The sequence below is a fragment of the Lissotriton helveticus genome, chromosome 4_1, assembly GCF_964261635.1.
Source record: "Lissotriton helveticus chromosome 4_1, aLisHel1.1, whole genome shotgun sequence".
In the NCBI taxonomy this organism is placed as follows: Eukaryota; Metazoa; Chordata; class Amphibia; order Caudata; family Salamandridae; genus Lissotriton; species Lissotriton helveticus.
Genome location: NC_136063.1, coordinates 56,817,859 through 56,835,950, shown reverse-complemented (window position 1 = coordinate 56,835,950; position 18,092 = coordinate 56,817,859). Strand labels below are relative to the sequence as shown.

The 18,092-nt window shown below is 46.3% G+C and overlaps 1 protein-coding gene across 1 annotated transcript in view; it reads left to right on the top strand.

Moving 5' to 3' along the window:
* The window catches only part of LOC144827853 (pancreatic secretory granule membrane major glycoprotein GP2-like), a 200,525-nt gene extending 191,510 nt beyond the window's left edge, over positions 1–9,015 (top strand). The window contains exon 9 of the mRNA XM_078686017.1: positions 8,909–9,015. Within this exon, the coding sequence (XP_078542143.1) occupies positions 8,909–9,015 (107 nt within the window). The remainder of the gene's footprint in view (positions 1–8,908) is intronic.
* The last annotated feature ends 9,077 nt before the right edge of the window (positions 9,016–18,092 follow it).

Sequence of the window (18,092 nt, the reverse complement as noted above, 5' to 3'; positions counted from 1 at the left end):
TTATTCACTAGTTAAAAGGCTGAAGGACTGCTACTCACTGCAACTTTTTATTTCACAGCCTTGAGAAAGACCTGGTAAAACGTGCAACATAGGTCAAAACATGTGTTGGCAGTTTTTCTTCTTTTCATAAAAAACAAAATTACGCTCTAATAAAGAGCCATGAAACGTGTGAAAACTATATTCAATGGAGCTACAAAGTGGTGAACTCTAAATAAAATGACAGGTGGGTACTTGTGACAAATAGGGACCCTCTCATCTAGTCAGGATAAGGGGATTACACTCCTAAAATAACGCCTGCTCACCTCCTTGATAGCTTGGCACAAGCAGCAAGGCTTTATCTCAGAGGTGTTGTAAGTTAAGCATTTGTGACCACACACAGTAACCCTGTGACAACACTACAAATGGACACCAAGCAAGGTTGTATATCAAAAATAACTATATTTTATATAGAGTTACAACAAGACCAATAAACTACAAAAATAATCCACAGTGCTATTAGATTTCAAGAGTTCTGGTTAAAAGTCTTTGATCAAGGTTCTGTGCGAGTCGGTAGCCTGGTCTGGCTACAGCGTTGTTAAAATCACACAGAGTCTAGCAAATCCAGCGGACCGCGTCGATACGGGCCCACTTAAATGTCTACAGACTCAGTCACCGTACCTTTTACTTGAGGCGGCCGGCACGGATGTGCGAGCCAGTTCCGGTGTTCATCGCGGTACAGAAAGGAAGCACTGCAGGACGCGTTGTCCCTCGATGCTGTGCAGGCAGCAGCCCGTTGACAGAGTCGGTGGATCCAAGGCGTGCGTTGATGGGCGAGACGGTGCTTCGATGCGGTGCTTGCAGCTTGCGGTGCAGCGAAAGAGCCGGAGTTTGGGAGCTGGTGTCGATCAGTCCTGACAACGGTGTGAGTCGGGGGGTGCATCGCAAAGCGTGCAAGGCGGTGCCCAACTCCGGTGCGTTCAAAGGACTCGAAGTCAGCAGCAGTGACCGCGTCAGTCAGACCAGTACGAGCCGGTGTAGCGAGGCGGTGCACATCACGGTGTCCACCAGTCGCGGGGCAGGCATCGGCTCAGTGGCGGCGTCAGGACGGAGTCGGTGAGCTCAGAGCTTGCGTTATTCGAGGTTGACGTTGGTCGATGCGGTGCCTACAGGAAACCGGGCAGGTCGTGAGAGTCGGTCACAGTTCCCTGCCTCTGTAGCCACTGAAACAGCTTTTCTAGCAGCAATCCACAAATGCTGGTGAAGTCTACTGGTCCTGAGACTTCGGCCAGGGTGCAAGCTCTCTTCCAAGCCCTTGGAGATCTTTTCACAAGTTGAAAGTAAAGTCCACAAAGTTCTTTCTCCTTTCTTTGGCAGCCAGGCAACCACTGCAGGCCAATCCCCCAAGCAGCACATCAGCTTGGGAATAGTCTCTCCTCAGTTTCCTCAGGTTCCTCTCCTCAGCAGGGGTTTTGTCTTGTAAGTCCAGAAGTGATCTAATTTCTTGGGTTCAGGGTCCCAATATTTATTCCCTCAAATCCTTTGTTTTCTGAGGGGAGAGGGGCATTTGATTAGTTCAAATCAGTTCCTGAGCACTCTGTTTACCAGACCTCTCCTTTCCTTTCACAGTGCAGGGCAGAAACATCAGACGCCCCACAGGAGGTGGAGCCAGCATTGTGGAAGGCAAGTACAGTCCCGGAGCACTTTGTTGACAGTCTTCCTTCTCTTCTTTCAGTGTGCAGGGCAGAGACATCAGACGCACCACAGGGGTTGGAGTCGGCATTGTAGCGGGAAGGCCCAGCCCTATTCAGGTCCCAGGTGCAAACCCTCCCTCCCATCTAGATGCAGATCTCTCTATTCACCACTGGGCTACCCCAGCCTGTCTCCTGGAATCCCCCAGCCCTGTCACTCACAAACCCAGACACATGAATACACAACCTAGCAGAGGCAGGCTTGAAAGTTTAGGCAAGAAAATGCCTACTTTCTAAAAGTGGTATTTGCAAACACAGAATATTAAAATAAACTTCACTAAAAGATGTATTTTATTATTCTGAGTCCAGGCATACTAAACTCGAATTTCTACTATGTTCTCTGAGTCAGTTAGGATTATAAAATCTAATAATTTTAACAGCCCATTCTGGCCTCCGGAGAACAGGTAGCCTTGCCATAGTAAAAAACGAAAATGGCTGTAATTCACTATCAGGACATGCCATACACACCAGGGCTTGTCCTACCTTATACTTACAATGCACCTGCCTTTGGGCCTACCATAGGGGTGACTAATATGAAGAAAAGGGAAGGTTTAGGGACTGGCAAGTGGGTTCACTTGCCCAGTCAGCATGACAGTACCAGACTGCACGCAGGCTCTGCAATGGCAGACCTTAGACACATTTTACCAGGCCGCTTCTGGGGGTCGCACAACCAGTGCTGCAAACCCAATAGCAGCATTTAGATATACATGCCCTGGGCACACTCAGTGCACTGTACTAGGGTCTGACAAGTAAACCAAACATCCAATCATGGAACAACTAATCAATATATCAATTTACTACAGGGAGCACTCACACTGTGGCACTGGACAGCAGTGGCACAGTGCCCAAAGCATCTAACACCAGCAAAAACACACAAGGCAACTGCAAATATGGGAGGGAGACCCACGCCAATGGTGCCAGGTCTAACAAACACGATATAGTTGATGGTTTGCCCAAAAAGTGAAAAGATCTACCTGAGAAATTGCCACCTTTTTGGAACATAAGGGTTGAATTATCCCTAGAATGTAATATAATCTTAAAGTCAGGCAAAATCATACCACCAGCAGGTTTAAGAGAACACATTGCTAACAAAGCACACAAGAACCATTTAGGGAGAAATCTCAGAAAAGCCAAAGTGAGAGCCGAACATTGGTTCCCTTCCATGAACCAATTATAGAAGAAAAGGTAAAAGTAGCTAAGTGACAAATCCAAGAACACACACAAGACACTGTTGATACATTTTGCAGGTCCTATTCAAGTGCAAGGTGTCCAAGACAAATATATCCTAGTCCTCATTGATTATTATGCTAATTGGATAACCTTCATCTACTGACATCAGAATTCGCCCCCTAAGTCGGTTGCTTGAAAAAAAGAGGTTTCCATTAACAAAGAGGGTTTGAAGGAGTAGGTGGAGAAACTTCAAGCGACATACAAAGAATGGTATGATAAGAAATGGGATGTGAGAAAACCTGAATTAAAAACAGGGCTTAAGTCGGAACAAGTTCAATACATTCCACAAACCGAAGAAAATCAAGGAAGGTGAAAACAATGTTGTAATTCTAGAAAATTAGAGCATATAAAGCATGGGCAGGTTAACATCATGTCCATGAAACATGCTTCCTGCCAAAGAGTATTGTAGAGTGGAAAAAGATGACTCTATTAATGTCAATTCCATGTCAAAGACCCAAAAAGGCAGGTCCATACTCCAGGACTGCACAAAGACTATGATGTGAGTTAAGTCCCACCATTTATATATATGCCACTATTGCTGTTTCTCTCCTCACAGGTTTTGGACTTTGGAAAAATAATATGATGGCAATTTTTAATATTCTGTGTTGGTTTAGAGCATTGGTACTCATGGTACGGCCCACGGGCCGTCAGCGGCCCGGCAAGCCTTCCCTGGTGGCCCGCGGACCTTGCAAACAATTTACCCATGTTAAAAAACATTTACAGTGTCTGCAAACATTGGGGCCGAGACTCTGCTGCTCTGTGGGGTCCCGGGCATTACGTGATAGTCAGAGTGGAGCTGCAGGGGCAGGGGCGCTAAGAGGTGAAAGACAAAAGCCTCATTAACATACAAATGGTCTTTTAAAGACCTGTGAAGTGCTTGTGCTGCTGTGTGTGTGTGTGTGTGTGCCTGGAAACTGTCTCAGTCTGGGCACAGACAGGCAGGGAGAGATGAAGAGGGTGACAGAGGGAGGTAGAGGGAGGAAGACAGAGGGAGGGAGAGAAAGGGAGGGAGACAGAGGGAGAGGGAGGGAAAAGGAAGGAGAGGGAGGGAGGGAAAGGGAGGCAGAGAGGGGGAGAGGAAGGGAGGGAGGGAGGGAAAGGAGATAGACAGAGGGAGAGCGAGGGAGGGAGGAAAGGGAGGCAGAGAAAGGGAGAGTGAGGGAGGGAGGGAGGGAGGGAAAGGGAGGCAGACAGAGGGAGTGCGAGGGAGGGAGGGAAAATGAGGGAGAGGGAGGGAGAGCGAGGGAGGGAGAGAAAGGGAGGTAGACAGAGGGAGAGAGAGGGAGGGAGGGAAAGGAGGCAGAGAGAGGGAGAGCGAGTGAGGGATAGAAAGGGAGGGAGAGGGAGGGAGAGCGAGGGAGGGAGGGAAAGGGATGCAGACAGAGGGAGAGCTAAGGAGGGAAAAGGAGGCAGAGAGAGGGAGAGTGAGGGAGTGAAAGGGAGGCAGACAGAGGAAGAGCGAGGCAGGGAGGGAGAGGGAGGGAAAGGGAGGCAGAGAGAGGGAGAGCGAGGGAGAGCGAGGGAGGGAGGGAAAGGGAGGCAGACAGAGGGAGAGCGAGGGAGGGAGGGAAAGGGAGGCAGACACAGGGAGAGCAAAGGAAGGAAGGAAAGGAGGGAGGAAAAGGGAGGCAGACAGAAGGAGAGCGAGGGAGGGAGGGAAAGGGAGGCAGAGAGAGGGAGAGCGAGGGAGGGAGAGAAAGGGAGGCAGACAGAGGGAGAGCGAGGGAGGGAGGGAAAGGGAGGCAGACACAGGGAGAGCAAAGGAAGGAAGGAAAGGAGGGAGGAAAAGGGAGGCAGACAGAGGGAGAGCGAGGGAGGGATGGAGGGAAAGGGAGGCAGAGAGAGGGAGTGAGAGAAAGGGAGGGAGACAGAAGGAGCACAAGGGAGGGAGGGAAAAGGAGGGAGAGGGAGGGAGAGCAAGGGAGGGAGGAAAAGGGAGGCAGAGCAAGGGAGGGGGAAAGGGAGACAGAGAGAGGGAGAGGGAGGGAGGGAGACAGACGGAGACAGACAGAGGGAGGGAGACAGGCCAAGACAGACAGAGGGAGGGAGACAGACAGAGGGAGGGAGACAGACAGAGGGAGGGAGATAGACAGCGGGAGGGAGAGGCTGACAGAGGGAGACAGGGAGGGAGACAGACAGAGGGAGGGAGACAGACAGAGGGATGGAGAGGGTGACAGAGGAGACAGGGAGGGTGACAGACAGAGGTAGGAGGGAGGCAGAGGGAGCAGGGATACAGAGGAAGGGAGACAAAGAGAGGGAGACAAAGAGAGGGAGACAGACAGAGTGAGACAAAGAGAGGGAGAGTGAGGGAGACAAAGGGAGATGGACAGAGGGAGACAAAGAGAGGGAGAGGGAGGGAGACAGAGGGAGACGGACAGAGGGAGGGAGAAAAGGAGAGGGAGGGAGACAGCGAAAGGGAGAGGGAGGGAGACAGAGAAAGGGAGAGGGAGGGGGAGGGAGACAGCGGGTGACAGACAGAGGGAGGGAAGAGGCTGACAGACAGAGGGAGGAGGGAGAGAAGAGGGAGGGAGGAAGGTGACAGACAGAGGTAGGGAGGAGGGAGGAAGGAGGGCGACAGAGGGAGGGAGGAGGGTGACAGACAGAGTGAGGGAGGAGGGAGGGCGAGGGCGAAAGACAGAGGGAACGAGGAGGTCGACAAAGTGAGGAGGGCAACAGAGTGAGGAGGGCCACAGAGTGGGAGAGGGAAGAAGAGAGAGGGAGACAGAGGGAGAGGGAAGAAGAGAGAGGGAGACAGAGAGGGAAGGAGAGAGAGGGAGACAGAGTGGGAGAGGGAAGGAGAGAGAGGGAGACAGAGAGGGAGAGGGAAGGAGACAGAGGGAGACAGAGAGAGAGGGAGTGAGACAGTCAGAGTGAGTGAGACAAAGGGAGTCAGAGGGAGAGAGAGGGAGAGAGAGGGAGTGAGAGGGAGTGAGACAGTCTGAGTGAGACAGAGGGAGAAATAGGGAGAGAGGGAGGGAGAAAGGGAGAGAGAGGTTGAGAGAAGGAGAGAGAGAGATGTGTGTATGCCGGGTCAGGTGGCTCAGTGGACGAAGGCATCCGCTGCAGAGACCTGTGTTCAACATCATCGTCACAGTTTTTTTGTGCTCTATCCCCGCCCCCTCCTCCACTGACCCCGCCCCATCGGTGCGGCCCTCTGACACAAACTACACTGTAAATTTGTCCCCCGAGAGAAAGTTTGTGAGTACCCATGGTTTAGAGTTTACTTATATGCAGAACAAAAGCTGGTTTGTTTTATGTATATTTTCTCTGTTATAGGGGGGATGTGTTATAATCTGAATGTAAGGCCCCACATTATGCTGCACCTGTTTCCCCCTCCTTTATCTCCACCATATGGTTTCTTCCTTAGAACCTTCAGATAGAACTGGTTTAAAGGTTGGGCTTGTCCGTCACTTGTGAGGCACAGTTGTGCTGGCAAGACTGGCGGTGTCATATTCTTTATACTTAATAAAGTATATTTAAGTTCTGCTGCCTTAGCATTGTCTTTTCTCTTTGTGTTGTAATTGTCCACCTATCTCCAGTTCTTGAGTTTGTATCTCTGGGAATAAAAAGTGAACATAATATTCTCAAAACAAAACTTACGAATATGGCCAGACCAGCGACTCAGCTTATATCAGAAGAAAATGTTGACTTAAATGTACTCTAAAGTATCTGTAATCTTCCTAAATCTTGTGTGAGTATGAGGAGGCAAGTGAGTGTTATTTGCTTATGCTGGCCATGATTACCACACTCTCCATTAATGTTTGACTCCTTGAACATCTTCTATTCAATGCATCATATTTTTCTTGGTGTAAGTTCTGTTCCTTATATGCAATTTCTATATGCTTTTAGTTCATGTACTTCTGCTTTCTGAGAAAGGCATTATTGTTATTAAAGGCCCCGCAATAAAAACTGTCACATTACTGAAGCAGGCATCAAACAATGGAACATTCCAGAAGATTTATCTTTGGCAATTGTTAGCTATGCAGGGCTAATTAAAAAAAATTTCTTTACATTTGGCTGTGACATCCTCAAACAAAGTAATTGTTAGACCTAGACCTGGCATTATTAGAGTGGTCTTCCCTAAAACCTTTATGCCTTCTCCACTCCTGTTTTGCTGAATTTGCTTTCATTGCCTCAAGATTTTTTGCACTTTACTACTGCTAAGCAGTGCTAAAGTGATTGTGCTCACTTCCTAAAGCCTGGTAAAATTGGCTTACACCTGATTGACATATTTAATTTATATAAATTTCCCAAGTCAAGCGATATACCGCATACCCAGGGCAAAACATGTAAATGCTACTAGTTAGCCTGCAGCACTTATTGTGCCACCCACTGAAGCAGTTCTTAAAACATGTCTCATGCCTGCCATTGCAGCCTTTGTTCAGTTTTTAAATGTTAATGCAACTTGACAAAATAATCATTTTACGTAGCCTAAAGCTCCCTTTTTAATGCATATTGGTCCTCCTGAAAGGAGTCCCTAAACGTCCAATAGAGAAGCTTGTTCCGGGGTCACATGACTAAGTTGGGTTGGCAGTTGGCTTTTGTGTGTTCCTCCCAGACATGATAGGGGGACTGGGTGTTGGCAGAATGGGCACACCTGACAGGATGGGAGGGATGGAGTCTGCACAGCCCCATGTGCACTTCAGAGGAACTGCCCCAGACAAACACACCCAAAAAATTCAGACTATCTGTTTGCAATTCAAGACATCCTGGGACCAGGGCAGGGCGGCTGAAAATTCCAGGAGCTTCTGTGGGGGGAGAACTCCAAAGGTTTAGTGTATTCCACTTCAAAGCTGGCACCAGTAACAAAAGAAAGACACTCAGGGCTAGTGTTTTACAATAGGAGGCCTAGACCTTCGATACCGCACCTATCACAGTGTGGGCATGGTAACAAAGAGTGGTGCTTTGAGCAGGGGTCAAAGCCTCCTAATCCCCCATAAGTGGAAAATGTTCACAAACGTATGCACTGGAGAGATCAGCACTCACTGTAATTGGTTTTCTTTGGTTATATTTCTTAATTAAGGCAGTATTTACAAATACCAATTTGAGTACAACACTATTTATTCAAAGTAGTTCATGTCCACATCACACTGGTTTCAATTAAATGTATAGCGGTGCATTGCCAGTTGCGAAATTCTTTATTAAAAAATGCTCATGCCAATGTAGCCAACGCATTTCATCCCTTTCTCAAGATTATTTCGGGGCTTAGTCCTTGTGTACTTATATCTCATGTCACTTGTATGCATACAGATTCCCAAGACTAATTTTGACCTTTGTTATTTGGCTGATGTTCGATGTTCCTAAAGAGCAGTCATGTTCACCAACTGTAAATTCTAGCTCATTCTTGGCAGTCAAACCTTTCAGTATGCTGTCATGTTTGCAAAGTCTCACTGCTTGAAGTAGGACACTCAGACCTACTCTACACCTCTGAACCTGCAGAGGACTCTCAGAGAAACTGCTTTATTGCCAATGGCCGGCTTTGTACATCAGAGGACTGCCCTATTGTCTATGGCTCGCTGTGTACTTCAGAGGATTGCCTTGCTGCAGTAAGAGGACTGCCCTGCTGCCTGAAGCTTGCCTAGTGTCCTCAGGGGACTGCCCTGCTGCTTGAGGCTTTATTTTGTGTTTGAACGCAGAACTACCAGAGTGACTCCAAGGGCTAGTTGGCTAGCTTCATGATCAGAGCTTTAGGGGCAGAAAAGGCTCCAACTATCTTGAATCCATTGCTGGAACCTGCCTCAGTGAGTACTGAACCTCTAAATGTGCTCAGGAAATCCTGGACCCTTGGAAGTGGTGATGAATATGCCAAAACAGGTTACCTTGAAGCCTTTCTACCAAACAGTGCTCCAAGAACCCAAGAGGAGACCAGGACACCTGCTCGACGATTCGCCCAAGATACACAGCCTTTTTGACTCACTTCATGGTAGCTCCTGTTTTGTTGTTTTCTGCAGCAGCATATCCTGTTCATTGGGTCCTCATTGGAAAGGTATCTGGAGTACTGGATCCCTTGTCAACCACAACCTGCAGCTTTGTTCCACAGGAGATTTTAGACTTCTAAAAATAGAGACTAATTTCAAAAGTCGAAAGTTCCACATGACTGTGTCCTTCGGCTCCCCGATAATGACTCCTCCTTATTGAATGTTGCCAGCCTTACTGGCTTTGCTTTACCTTCTCAGAAAGTTTTCTCCAAAATTCCAGAAGTCCGAAGGTAAGTGGAGACCGGACCGAATCCACTTGTATATCCAAGCCATCCTCCATTGTGGTCAGCCATAACTTTTGACTTTGCCCTGTTCTTGCGCAACTAGATGTCCATGGTTGGTACTTTGTTTTTTTAGGTGCTATTTTGCATTTTAGGTTTAAAAACTATTAACTCTTGGTCTACTGGTTGGATTTATGTTGTTTTGGTGTCACATAAATTATGAAATTTAACTTTATTTCTCTAAATTAGTGTGAGTTTTTTCCTTTTTTATGTTTTCACTTCAATTATGTTGCTGCATGAATTGTTTAACCATTGCCTTTAATTTAAGTCTAACTGCTTTTGTGCCAAGCTATCAGAAGGTAAAGCAGTTTTATTTAGTGACTTTTATTTTGTTAAGTAGCTTCAGGTTGAGGAAGGCGCTCTTTGCGGTGTTTTTTATGTGTTTAGTCATGGCGAGTTTTGGTTCGGGGTGATTCCCAGCGATTTTGCGGAATACCCCAGGGTGAGAGTACTGTTTAGAGCACCAATTGCTTTTAACCATTCTATGATTTGGGGGGTCTCCTCTTTGTTGGAGAAGAGGAGGATTCCCGTTTAGTCTTTGTTGAGTTTTAGATGGTTTAGTGATAGCCAGTTTTGGACTTCTCTTAGCGTGTTGTTGAGTCTGTGAATCTCATTAATGCAGAAGGTTTCAAGGTAGATCTGGGTGTTGTCTGCATAGGTGGAAGGGGATGTTTGTCTTTTTAAGTACGGTGGTGAGGGGTTCCATGTAGGTGTCTAACTGTTGAGGGTAAAGAACTGATCCTTGGGGGACTCCCCTGCTGACAAGGTGTAGGTATGATGAGATATTTCTGATCTTTATTCTTTGGGTGCGGTTTTGGAGAAAGGAGGAGAACCACTTTAAAACGACCTCTTGTGCACCTAGCCTTTCTTGACGTACCTTGATAAGTAGGTTGTGGTCCACTGTGTCAAAGGCAGCCGATAAGTCCGGGTGTATGAGTAGGGAGCATTGGCCTGCATCGCTTGATGTTGGTTAATCATCGATTACATTGAAGATCGCTGTCTCTGTGCTGCAGCCTTTTCTGAAAACTGATTGGTGGGTGTCTAAGAGGTTGGTGCTGTCTATGTGTTGAGTCAGTTGGAGGAGAACACACCTTTCCAGGATTTTAGGTAGGAGAGGAAGATTGAAGACAGGTCTGAAGTTATTCAGATCATTAGTGTCTAAGCCCGTTTTTTTCAGTAATGGCGTGACTTGGCCGAAATTGAGACATTCCGGTATGACTCTGGTTGTAAGGGAGCTGTTGATGGTCCTGGCCCAGAGAGGATCTAGCAAGAGATTGAGCTTTTTGGCCAGATGGGCCGGTATAGGATCCGAGGCGTGTGATGAAGGTTTGGAGGTAGAAATCATATTGGATATCTCTGCTTTGGAGATGGGGTTGAAGGCGTTCTAGTGTTTGGGGGAGCTTGGTGTGGTAGCTTTTGTCCCTCTGGATATGCTCCTGCAAGGGGGACTATGGTTTATGTCTAGGGAGAGCTCGACCTTGGTGATTTTGTCATTGAAGAAGATGGGGAAGTTCTCACACAGGTCTTTGGAGGTCTGAACTGAGGATGCAGTGGGTTTGGAGGGTTGTTCCCAAATGAACTTGAAGAGTTCCTTGGGCCTATTATTTGCATTGCCTAAAGCATTGCAAAAGAAAGAAGTCTTTTCATTCTTGATGTGATTTTTGTACTTCCTGTGTATTGCTTTAAGTTGATCTTGGAGGATTGAGAACGGGTTGTTCCGCCAGAGTCTTTCAGCAGCTCTTAGTTGTCTTTTTTTTAAGTTCATGTCAGTGTAAAACCAGGATCTAGATGGAGCATTTCGGACTCTTTTTTGCTTCAGTGACACTATTTCGTCTAAAATGTCACTCACAGTTGTGTTGTAGTGGGAGGTAAGTACTATTGTGATGAGATCCTCTGTGGAGATGGGAAGGAGAGAGCTTATCCTTTCCTCCAAGTCAGCCAAGGGATTATGAGTTAGATTTCTCACCCAGTGAGGAGGGTCCTGCGAAGGGGGCTGGTTTAGGAGCACCTGGTTGAGGTGGAATAAGATGATGTGGTGGTCGGACCAGTCAACGGGCAGGATGTGGTTGATCGTGACAGAGTCTGGATCTACCACAGTGCGAGAATCAGCAGATGTCATGACCCAAGTAGGGAGTTGGAAATGGTGGCGTACGATAACAAACAGTCTACACCAACCCTCACAACTCTCAATGTATGACAATGACATGGACAACAAATTATCACTTTTATGAGTAACTGAGGGGAGAAATCCACAAAACCACTTTAGTGTATTGGACACATCATGTGCTTGGTGCATCATTTGTATAAGACATTACCTGAGTAAGACTTACAGTGTAAGACTTATGGTGCTCTCTTTTGTGAGGGACCTAAGTAACAGAAATGTGTAGGGGGAATGGGCGTTGTACCAACCAAGGAATGTACAGGACACTTCTCCTCTAGAAACCAAGATATTCCAAGCATCACTAGTAGTGCAATCACAACTATTACTGCAAAAACGATTTAACTCTTTCTAGACCAACCACGCGCTGGATGCGGTGGACCTCATTAATATGCCGACCAACTGGATACATTATAACGCAAGAAAGAGACTGCAGTAAAAACTGATAACAAAGGCAGTTGTTCCAGTGTCCATGTGAGCCTCACTGGTACGAGGTCCTATTATTCATCAACGTTGGCGCTCTTGAGCACCGGTGCTGGAGCTTGCTCAGTCCTAAGCTCTGGATGAATCCTATGTCAATCGGGATAATGTACCCCCCTTCGAGGAAGCATGTTCAATATATCCTGTCTGATGTCAGAACAGTGCACCAACCTTGCCTCACCCTAGACTAAGTCTGTTGCTACTATAGCAAACTACACCCTAGCTTGCACAGTCCATTCCTAACTAATCTGACCTTTGGTGCACCATTCTTCAGCTGAGGACGCATATTGGACCTGGTGACTCCAGGCATAGAATGGGTCAGCGAAGAGAGGCTCTTTAATGGCTCGAATTTCTGGAGGGACATCTGCATTCAGTACATCATCGTTCTCAGCATCCGTTTGGGTCCATATAAGCTGCGCATGGCCAAAAGGGACAAACTGAGGTACCTTCTCACCCTCAACATCCCCAATGCCCTCCCTTACCCATTGGTCATAGGGCAAGTGTATCCAGCGGCAATGGCTGGAATAGATCAAATTCTTTCAGCCGGCAACCTTCACAGCAGTCCGAGTTGCAAGGAGAACCTGCTCGGACCCCTCCAGTGGGGCTCCAAGCTCTTCTTTCGCTGAAAAATATGCAGCAAAATCCATTCTCCCCGCTGGATATTGTGACCAGGCCCTTCTGGAATGGGTGGGAATGGCTCACAAATCTGTTGGTGAATAGAACGCAAACTTTTAGTTAACTCGTACAGATAATCTGTCAACAAAGTGTACTCAATCTCTAAGAACCTATGTGGCCGCGGGCACCCCAGACATTTGCGGGGCACCCAAATACAACCTCATAGGGTGACAACCTGAACTAGAATGTGCTGTAGTTCTCGTTGACAAAATTGATAAAGGCAAATCATCTAGCCACTGTAACCCTGCCGTCTCATGAATTTTTGCTAATTTCAGCTTGAGAGTACCATTGTACTTCTGAATCAAACCTGCTGAATGGGGGTGATTCACAGCATGACATTTTTGTTTTATGTGTAGACCCTCACAAACTAACTTGATAACCTTGGCAATGAAATGACTTCCGTTATCACTCAAGATCAAACAGGGCAAGCCAAAGCGAGGAAAAAATTCCTTCAGGAGTAACTTTAAAGTCACAATGGTTGTAATTTTCTTCGGGGGGTAAGGCCTCATTCTGAATCCTGATCTGTTTATAATTTGAATCCTACTTCTCAAGCCTCTTTTTAGATTTGCTTGAACGTTGCTTGTCTGGGTGTTTTGGGCCTCGTTTTGAAAGAGTGCGTCCAAAACACCGACTGTGCATACAGCTTGGTTTCAAATCGTGCAGTAATATGTTAGTGCCACGGTAGCAAAGTATAGCCTACCCCTTGTGGATCTTTCTAATGACTGCAGGTGACTGGCAGTGGCAAATACTTTGATCTCCTATTAAGTGAGCTGTGTGGCATTACAGAATCCTCCATCAGTATCAAAGTGGCTGTGTCTGCTCTTCTTCACCCAGCATTAGTGCTTCCCGCTAGCTCCTCGAGTGTAGCACTACCGTGCAGCGGCTTGCAGGACTATAGCCCACAACATTGTTTTTCTTCTCCTTTACTACCATCTTCTGCATGCAATGGAACTGGGTTCCACCAGCCTGCTGTGCACCCTCCATTCTCTGCTGCAGGGCTGCTACAAAATCCATTTTCTTGGGCACCTTCTCTCGCCACTACTGGATGCTGCACCTTCTACCAAACCTACAGTGTGTCTCTAGGCACCTCTGAGAAGGTACCCTACCTAGGGGCCAATTCACAGAACTAATCTGAGACAAAGTCCTAAACTTACTTCTTCTTGTATTCACAGAAGGCATTTAGTAGTAGTGAAGTTAGGGTTTTGTCTTAAGTTAGGATTTTGTCTTAAGTTAGGATTTTGTCTTAAGTTAAGACAAACTTAAGTTTAACTTAATACAAAATCCCAACTTAAGACAAAATCCTAATTTAAGACAAAATCCTAACTTTACTACTACAAAAAGTCTTGTGTGAACACCAAAAGTAGTAAGTTTTGGATTTAGTCTAAGATTAGTTCTGTGAATCGGCCCCCTAGAGTCTAAGAAAGCTGGCTAAGAAAAGAGGAGATGGTGAGTCTAAATATAAGAATTGTGCAGCTCAAGAGGCGGGTGATATTCATATGCCAGCTGTCCAGCCCTGGAAATCTTCTGGAGAAATCTGGGTAAGACAATCTCTGACACCTTGGATTGGAAGTGGAGGTAAGACCTGCCTTAATTATGTTTGGTACTGTACAGAAAGGATCCGCATTTGGCGCCCTTTTGAAGCTTTAAAGCCAACTGATATTTTATTTGATCCTCCTGGCTAGGAGGGAGATATATAAAGTGTGATGCCAGCCTATATCCCCAACTTGGAGGGAATGATGGAACTGAGAGAAATATAACAATAGGAGTAATTGGAATAAGAGGAAGGTGGAGTCTGGGTCATTTTGGCATCTTTTGGAATCTAACAGAAGTTCATGATGTTGGATACTTATAGCTCTTGGTCAGCTCTTGATGTATGGCGCTGGGTGGTATCTTGGCTCAGACATTGAATGAAAGCAGACCTCGAAACAATCACAAGGGGCAGCTGATATGAGATGGGTGTTTGCGTATTTGAGGTGATATGAGAACTAAAAAAAATAATTAGGAATTAAGAATGTGTGCTCCATTCCCCACTTGACTGCTACATATGGATAGAATCTGATTAGTGCCCAGTCAACCGCGGTGGATCTTGGCATTTCCATACCGAACACCATTTAAAAGTGCTCTTCACCCTCCCAAAACACAAGTTCAGAACTGCTTTAATGCAGCTTTATTTCTTTATATTCTGCAATGATATGTAAAATATCCTTTTCCAACAGATATGTGTGTAGGTGTGTGTGTTACCTTTCTTTCGCTTTAGGACAGGGCTAGCGCTGTGTGCTTCTGTCCTCAGAGATAAGCAAAGCAAGGAGTGATTAGGGGTAATACTGCAGCCACTTGCAACATTAGACTTAAGTGGCCGGAGGAGGAGAGGTACTAGCAGCATAATTGTCCCACAAGGGAATGGGATCCAGGCGTTATGATGTCATGCCACTGTATCAGTTGTTTATATCTGTGCAGGGATTAATATGCATAAAAGTGTACCTGCTCGTAGTTTTGTTTAAGTATGCTGCTGGTACTGCTGATTGCAGAGTTTGTTGAAGATTCCACCTCATGACACCACCATGCACATGCTGTCTCTTTGACTCTCTCTTACATGTTCCTTTTCATTCCTCCTTTCCAGTGTTTTCTCATAATTCTCTTCCTCCTTCTTTTCCATTTTCTGTCTTCTCTCCCTTGCTCTGGGTCAAAGCCTAATGTTGAAACATAAGCCCCAGACACTATAGATGCAGGTTTGACATCACAGGAAGTGACAGCAACTGGTCTGTGCCTGTAAGTTGCATAGCAACAGCCAGAAGATGCCATATCTAACCTTCGTTTTGCACATGGCTACTTTTTGGAGTTCACCCACATTTAGTTAGACTCCTTCAGACACGACTAGGGTATAGTTCAAGATTTAGGTGCTCTTTCAATGCAAATGAATGGACAAATATGGAAACAATAAACATTGCTGCTATTGTTTCCAGTAATGTCTGAACCATCCACAATTCTTTCTAGACTGTTCTTTCACTGGCTGAGGTCTACTTGAAGCTGCACAGATCTGTCTGTAAAATCTATCTCCCCACGTCCCACAACACTTCCTACACCCATGCACGCACTGTACAGTGTTAGAGTGACACATGTGGGAGGGTGTGTGTGTGTAGAACAACTTTGACCCTCTCCAATGCACTACTCTGTTTCACTGTATAACTTTCTCAATATATCTTCTACCTCCTCTCTCTGACTCATCCTGCACCTCATTCTACTATGAAGATCTCCAAAATGAATCTTTCTAGACTCTTTCCTCCTGCATCCCTCCTTGGTTCACCCCAAATCTCATTTTACTATTATCATCTCCCAAGCCACCTTTTCTAAATTCTTCCATCGTGAAGCTCTCCTTTGGCTCATCCCAAACCTTTTACTACTATGGTTTTCCTTATCCCTTTCTAGAGACTCTTCTCTCTTCCATCTCTCCTTTACCCTATCCCAAGTCTCATCTTACTACTATGATTCCTCCATTATCCTATTCAATCCAACATACAGACTTGCATGTCCAACATTCAAATAACACATATTCCCTATCCTAATCTCTTATTAATCCTTTCCGGCTTCCGGAGTACCATAATACCTCACCAAAAAGCGAGTTGAAGCCTCAGTAGGATTTGTAAGTGGTGTATACATACAATTACAATTACAAAATTGCACTGTTTCAGGTCAGATTGGGAGCTGCAATGAGTAAACTACTCAATAGGACACCATACTTATGTTCTTGTGTTGAAGTTGGAAGGTAGGGTCTTCATAGAAGAGTCTGTGGCCACTCAAGTAGGAAGCAAGTTCTTTTATAGCAGATAGGTCCTGTCTGGGCTCCATCGTCCCTTCAACGCCCCTATCTCTCATCTTCCAGTACACACCACACCAATCTTCTGTTACATCATTCATTGTCCGTATTTTAGACAACTCATGCATACAGCGCAAGGCGCACACATGATATTATGAACCTATCTTCTTACAAAAACAAAGAACAACCGTTCCTCAGCTCAAGGAATACAGAGATAATCATTTAAAGCCATTAAATCTCACTCATTTCTAAGATACACATTCACCCAATAATACCCAGTCAAACTCTCCAATACTGATTGAGCTATGCAAAGACAACAAATAGCACTTACAGAAACTCTGCAATAGGTAGAGACTTGAAGCAACTCCACCAAATGACAAACGAAGATTTAGTCCAACTAGGCTAAGAATGCCACTGTGCAATGGTCCAAGATATTAAATTGGACCAATATATCAGTTTTGTCTCCACTTGGATGAATGCTAACTCACCGAAATTAAATGCTGACAAAACTGAGGCTATGGTACTGGGTAAGAATCCCCAGCTCTGGGGCCCCCAACACTGGCCTGCTATGCGGAGTGTACCTTCATTCTTCAATCCAACCACAAGTCACGCATGGCCTTCAGGCGTGCATGGTGGGGGTTTGCCTGTAGCCAGATCCTGTGGCCATCTCCCCAAAAGCAGCCAACCTGAGGGGGATAGACCTTCCCTCCCTTGATCAATTTTGGCCCAACAGACCTCATCCCCTAGGGCCTGCCACATTTTCTTCAGAGGAGTGGATATGACGCCCCAATCTCTGGGTTGCATTTCACCCCGGGGACCCCATCCCCAGGACCCACGCCTGTTTTTATGTGGAAAGGGAATGCAGCCCGGATCCCTAGACCAACTTTGGCCCCAGGGTTTCGAACACCGGGGGCCTGGCCAGAGTGTAAATAGGGAGTGGGGGCACACATCATCCCCCTTCCCAGGTTGCTTTCTGGTCTCAGAGCCTCCATATTCCAGGGCTTGGCAATTTATAATGGGGGAGGGGGCAAGGAGCACCAATCCCTGTGCCAATATTGTCTCAGGGAACCCGATATCCTAGGTCGCGTCCAATTAATAATGGGGGTCAATGCAGTTCCCCTCTCTGGGTGATTTTGGCTCCAGTGACCCCATTCCCTGGGTCCCGGACAATAATTGATGGGGAGAGCGGCATCCTCCCAGTCCGACTTCGGGACAACAATCTGTCCTGAGGGTAGGCACCCTGGGTCAATCCTGGATCTGGGCCTGGGTGATGGGGTCCCCAGGGACTTTAAAGGCTCCTGGAGCGACACATGGCCCCCTGCCATTTGTTTGCAAAGCCCTCAACCCCTTTTTTTCAAAGCTGGTCCTGGAAGTGTTGGGGTAGGCCTCAGCTAGGTCTACCACTGCTAGGGTTCTCCCTTCTCTGCACAAGTCCTCAGATCAATAGGAAATAAGTTGGAATGGAAACTGGAATATAAAACAAAGCTTTAATCGATAAACCTCATGAGGTGGAACCAATTCACACAACACCCTTCGGTAGTTTATGAAGTAGCACACTGAACAGAAGTAGCGTGGTCCTTTTATACTCATACATGGGCTTAAAAGAAGGCGGTACAAGTACAGAAGAGAAGGGTTACATAAATAAAAGGTCATACAGAAATGCACAGTTAACAAGTGGGAGGAGCTAGAAATTGGTAATTCTAGTAAACACATCCTGAAAGTTACACACTAAGGACAGGTGCATGGACA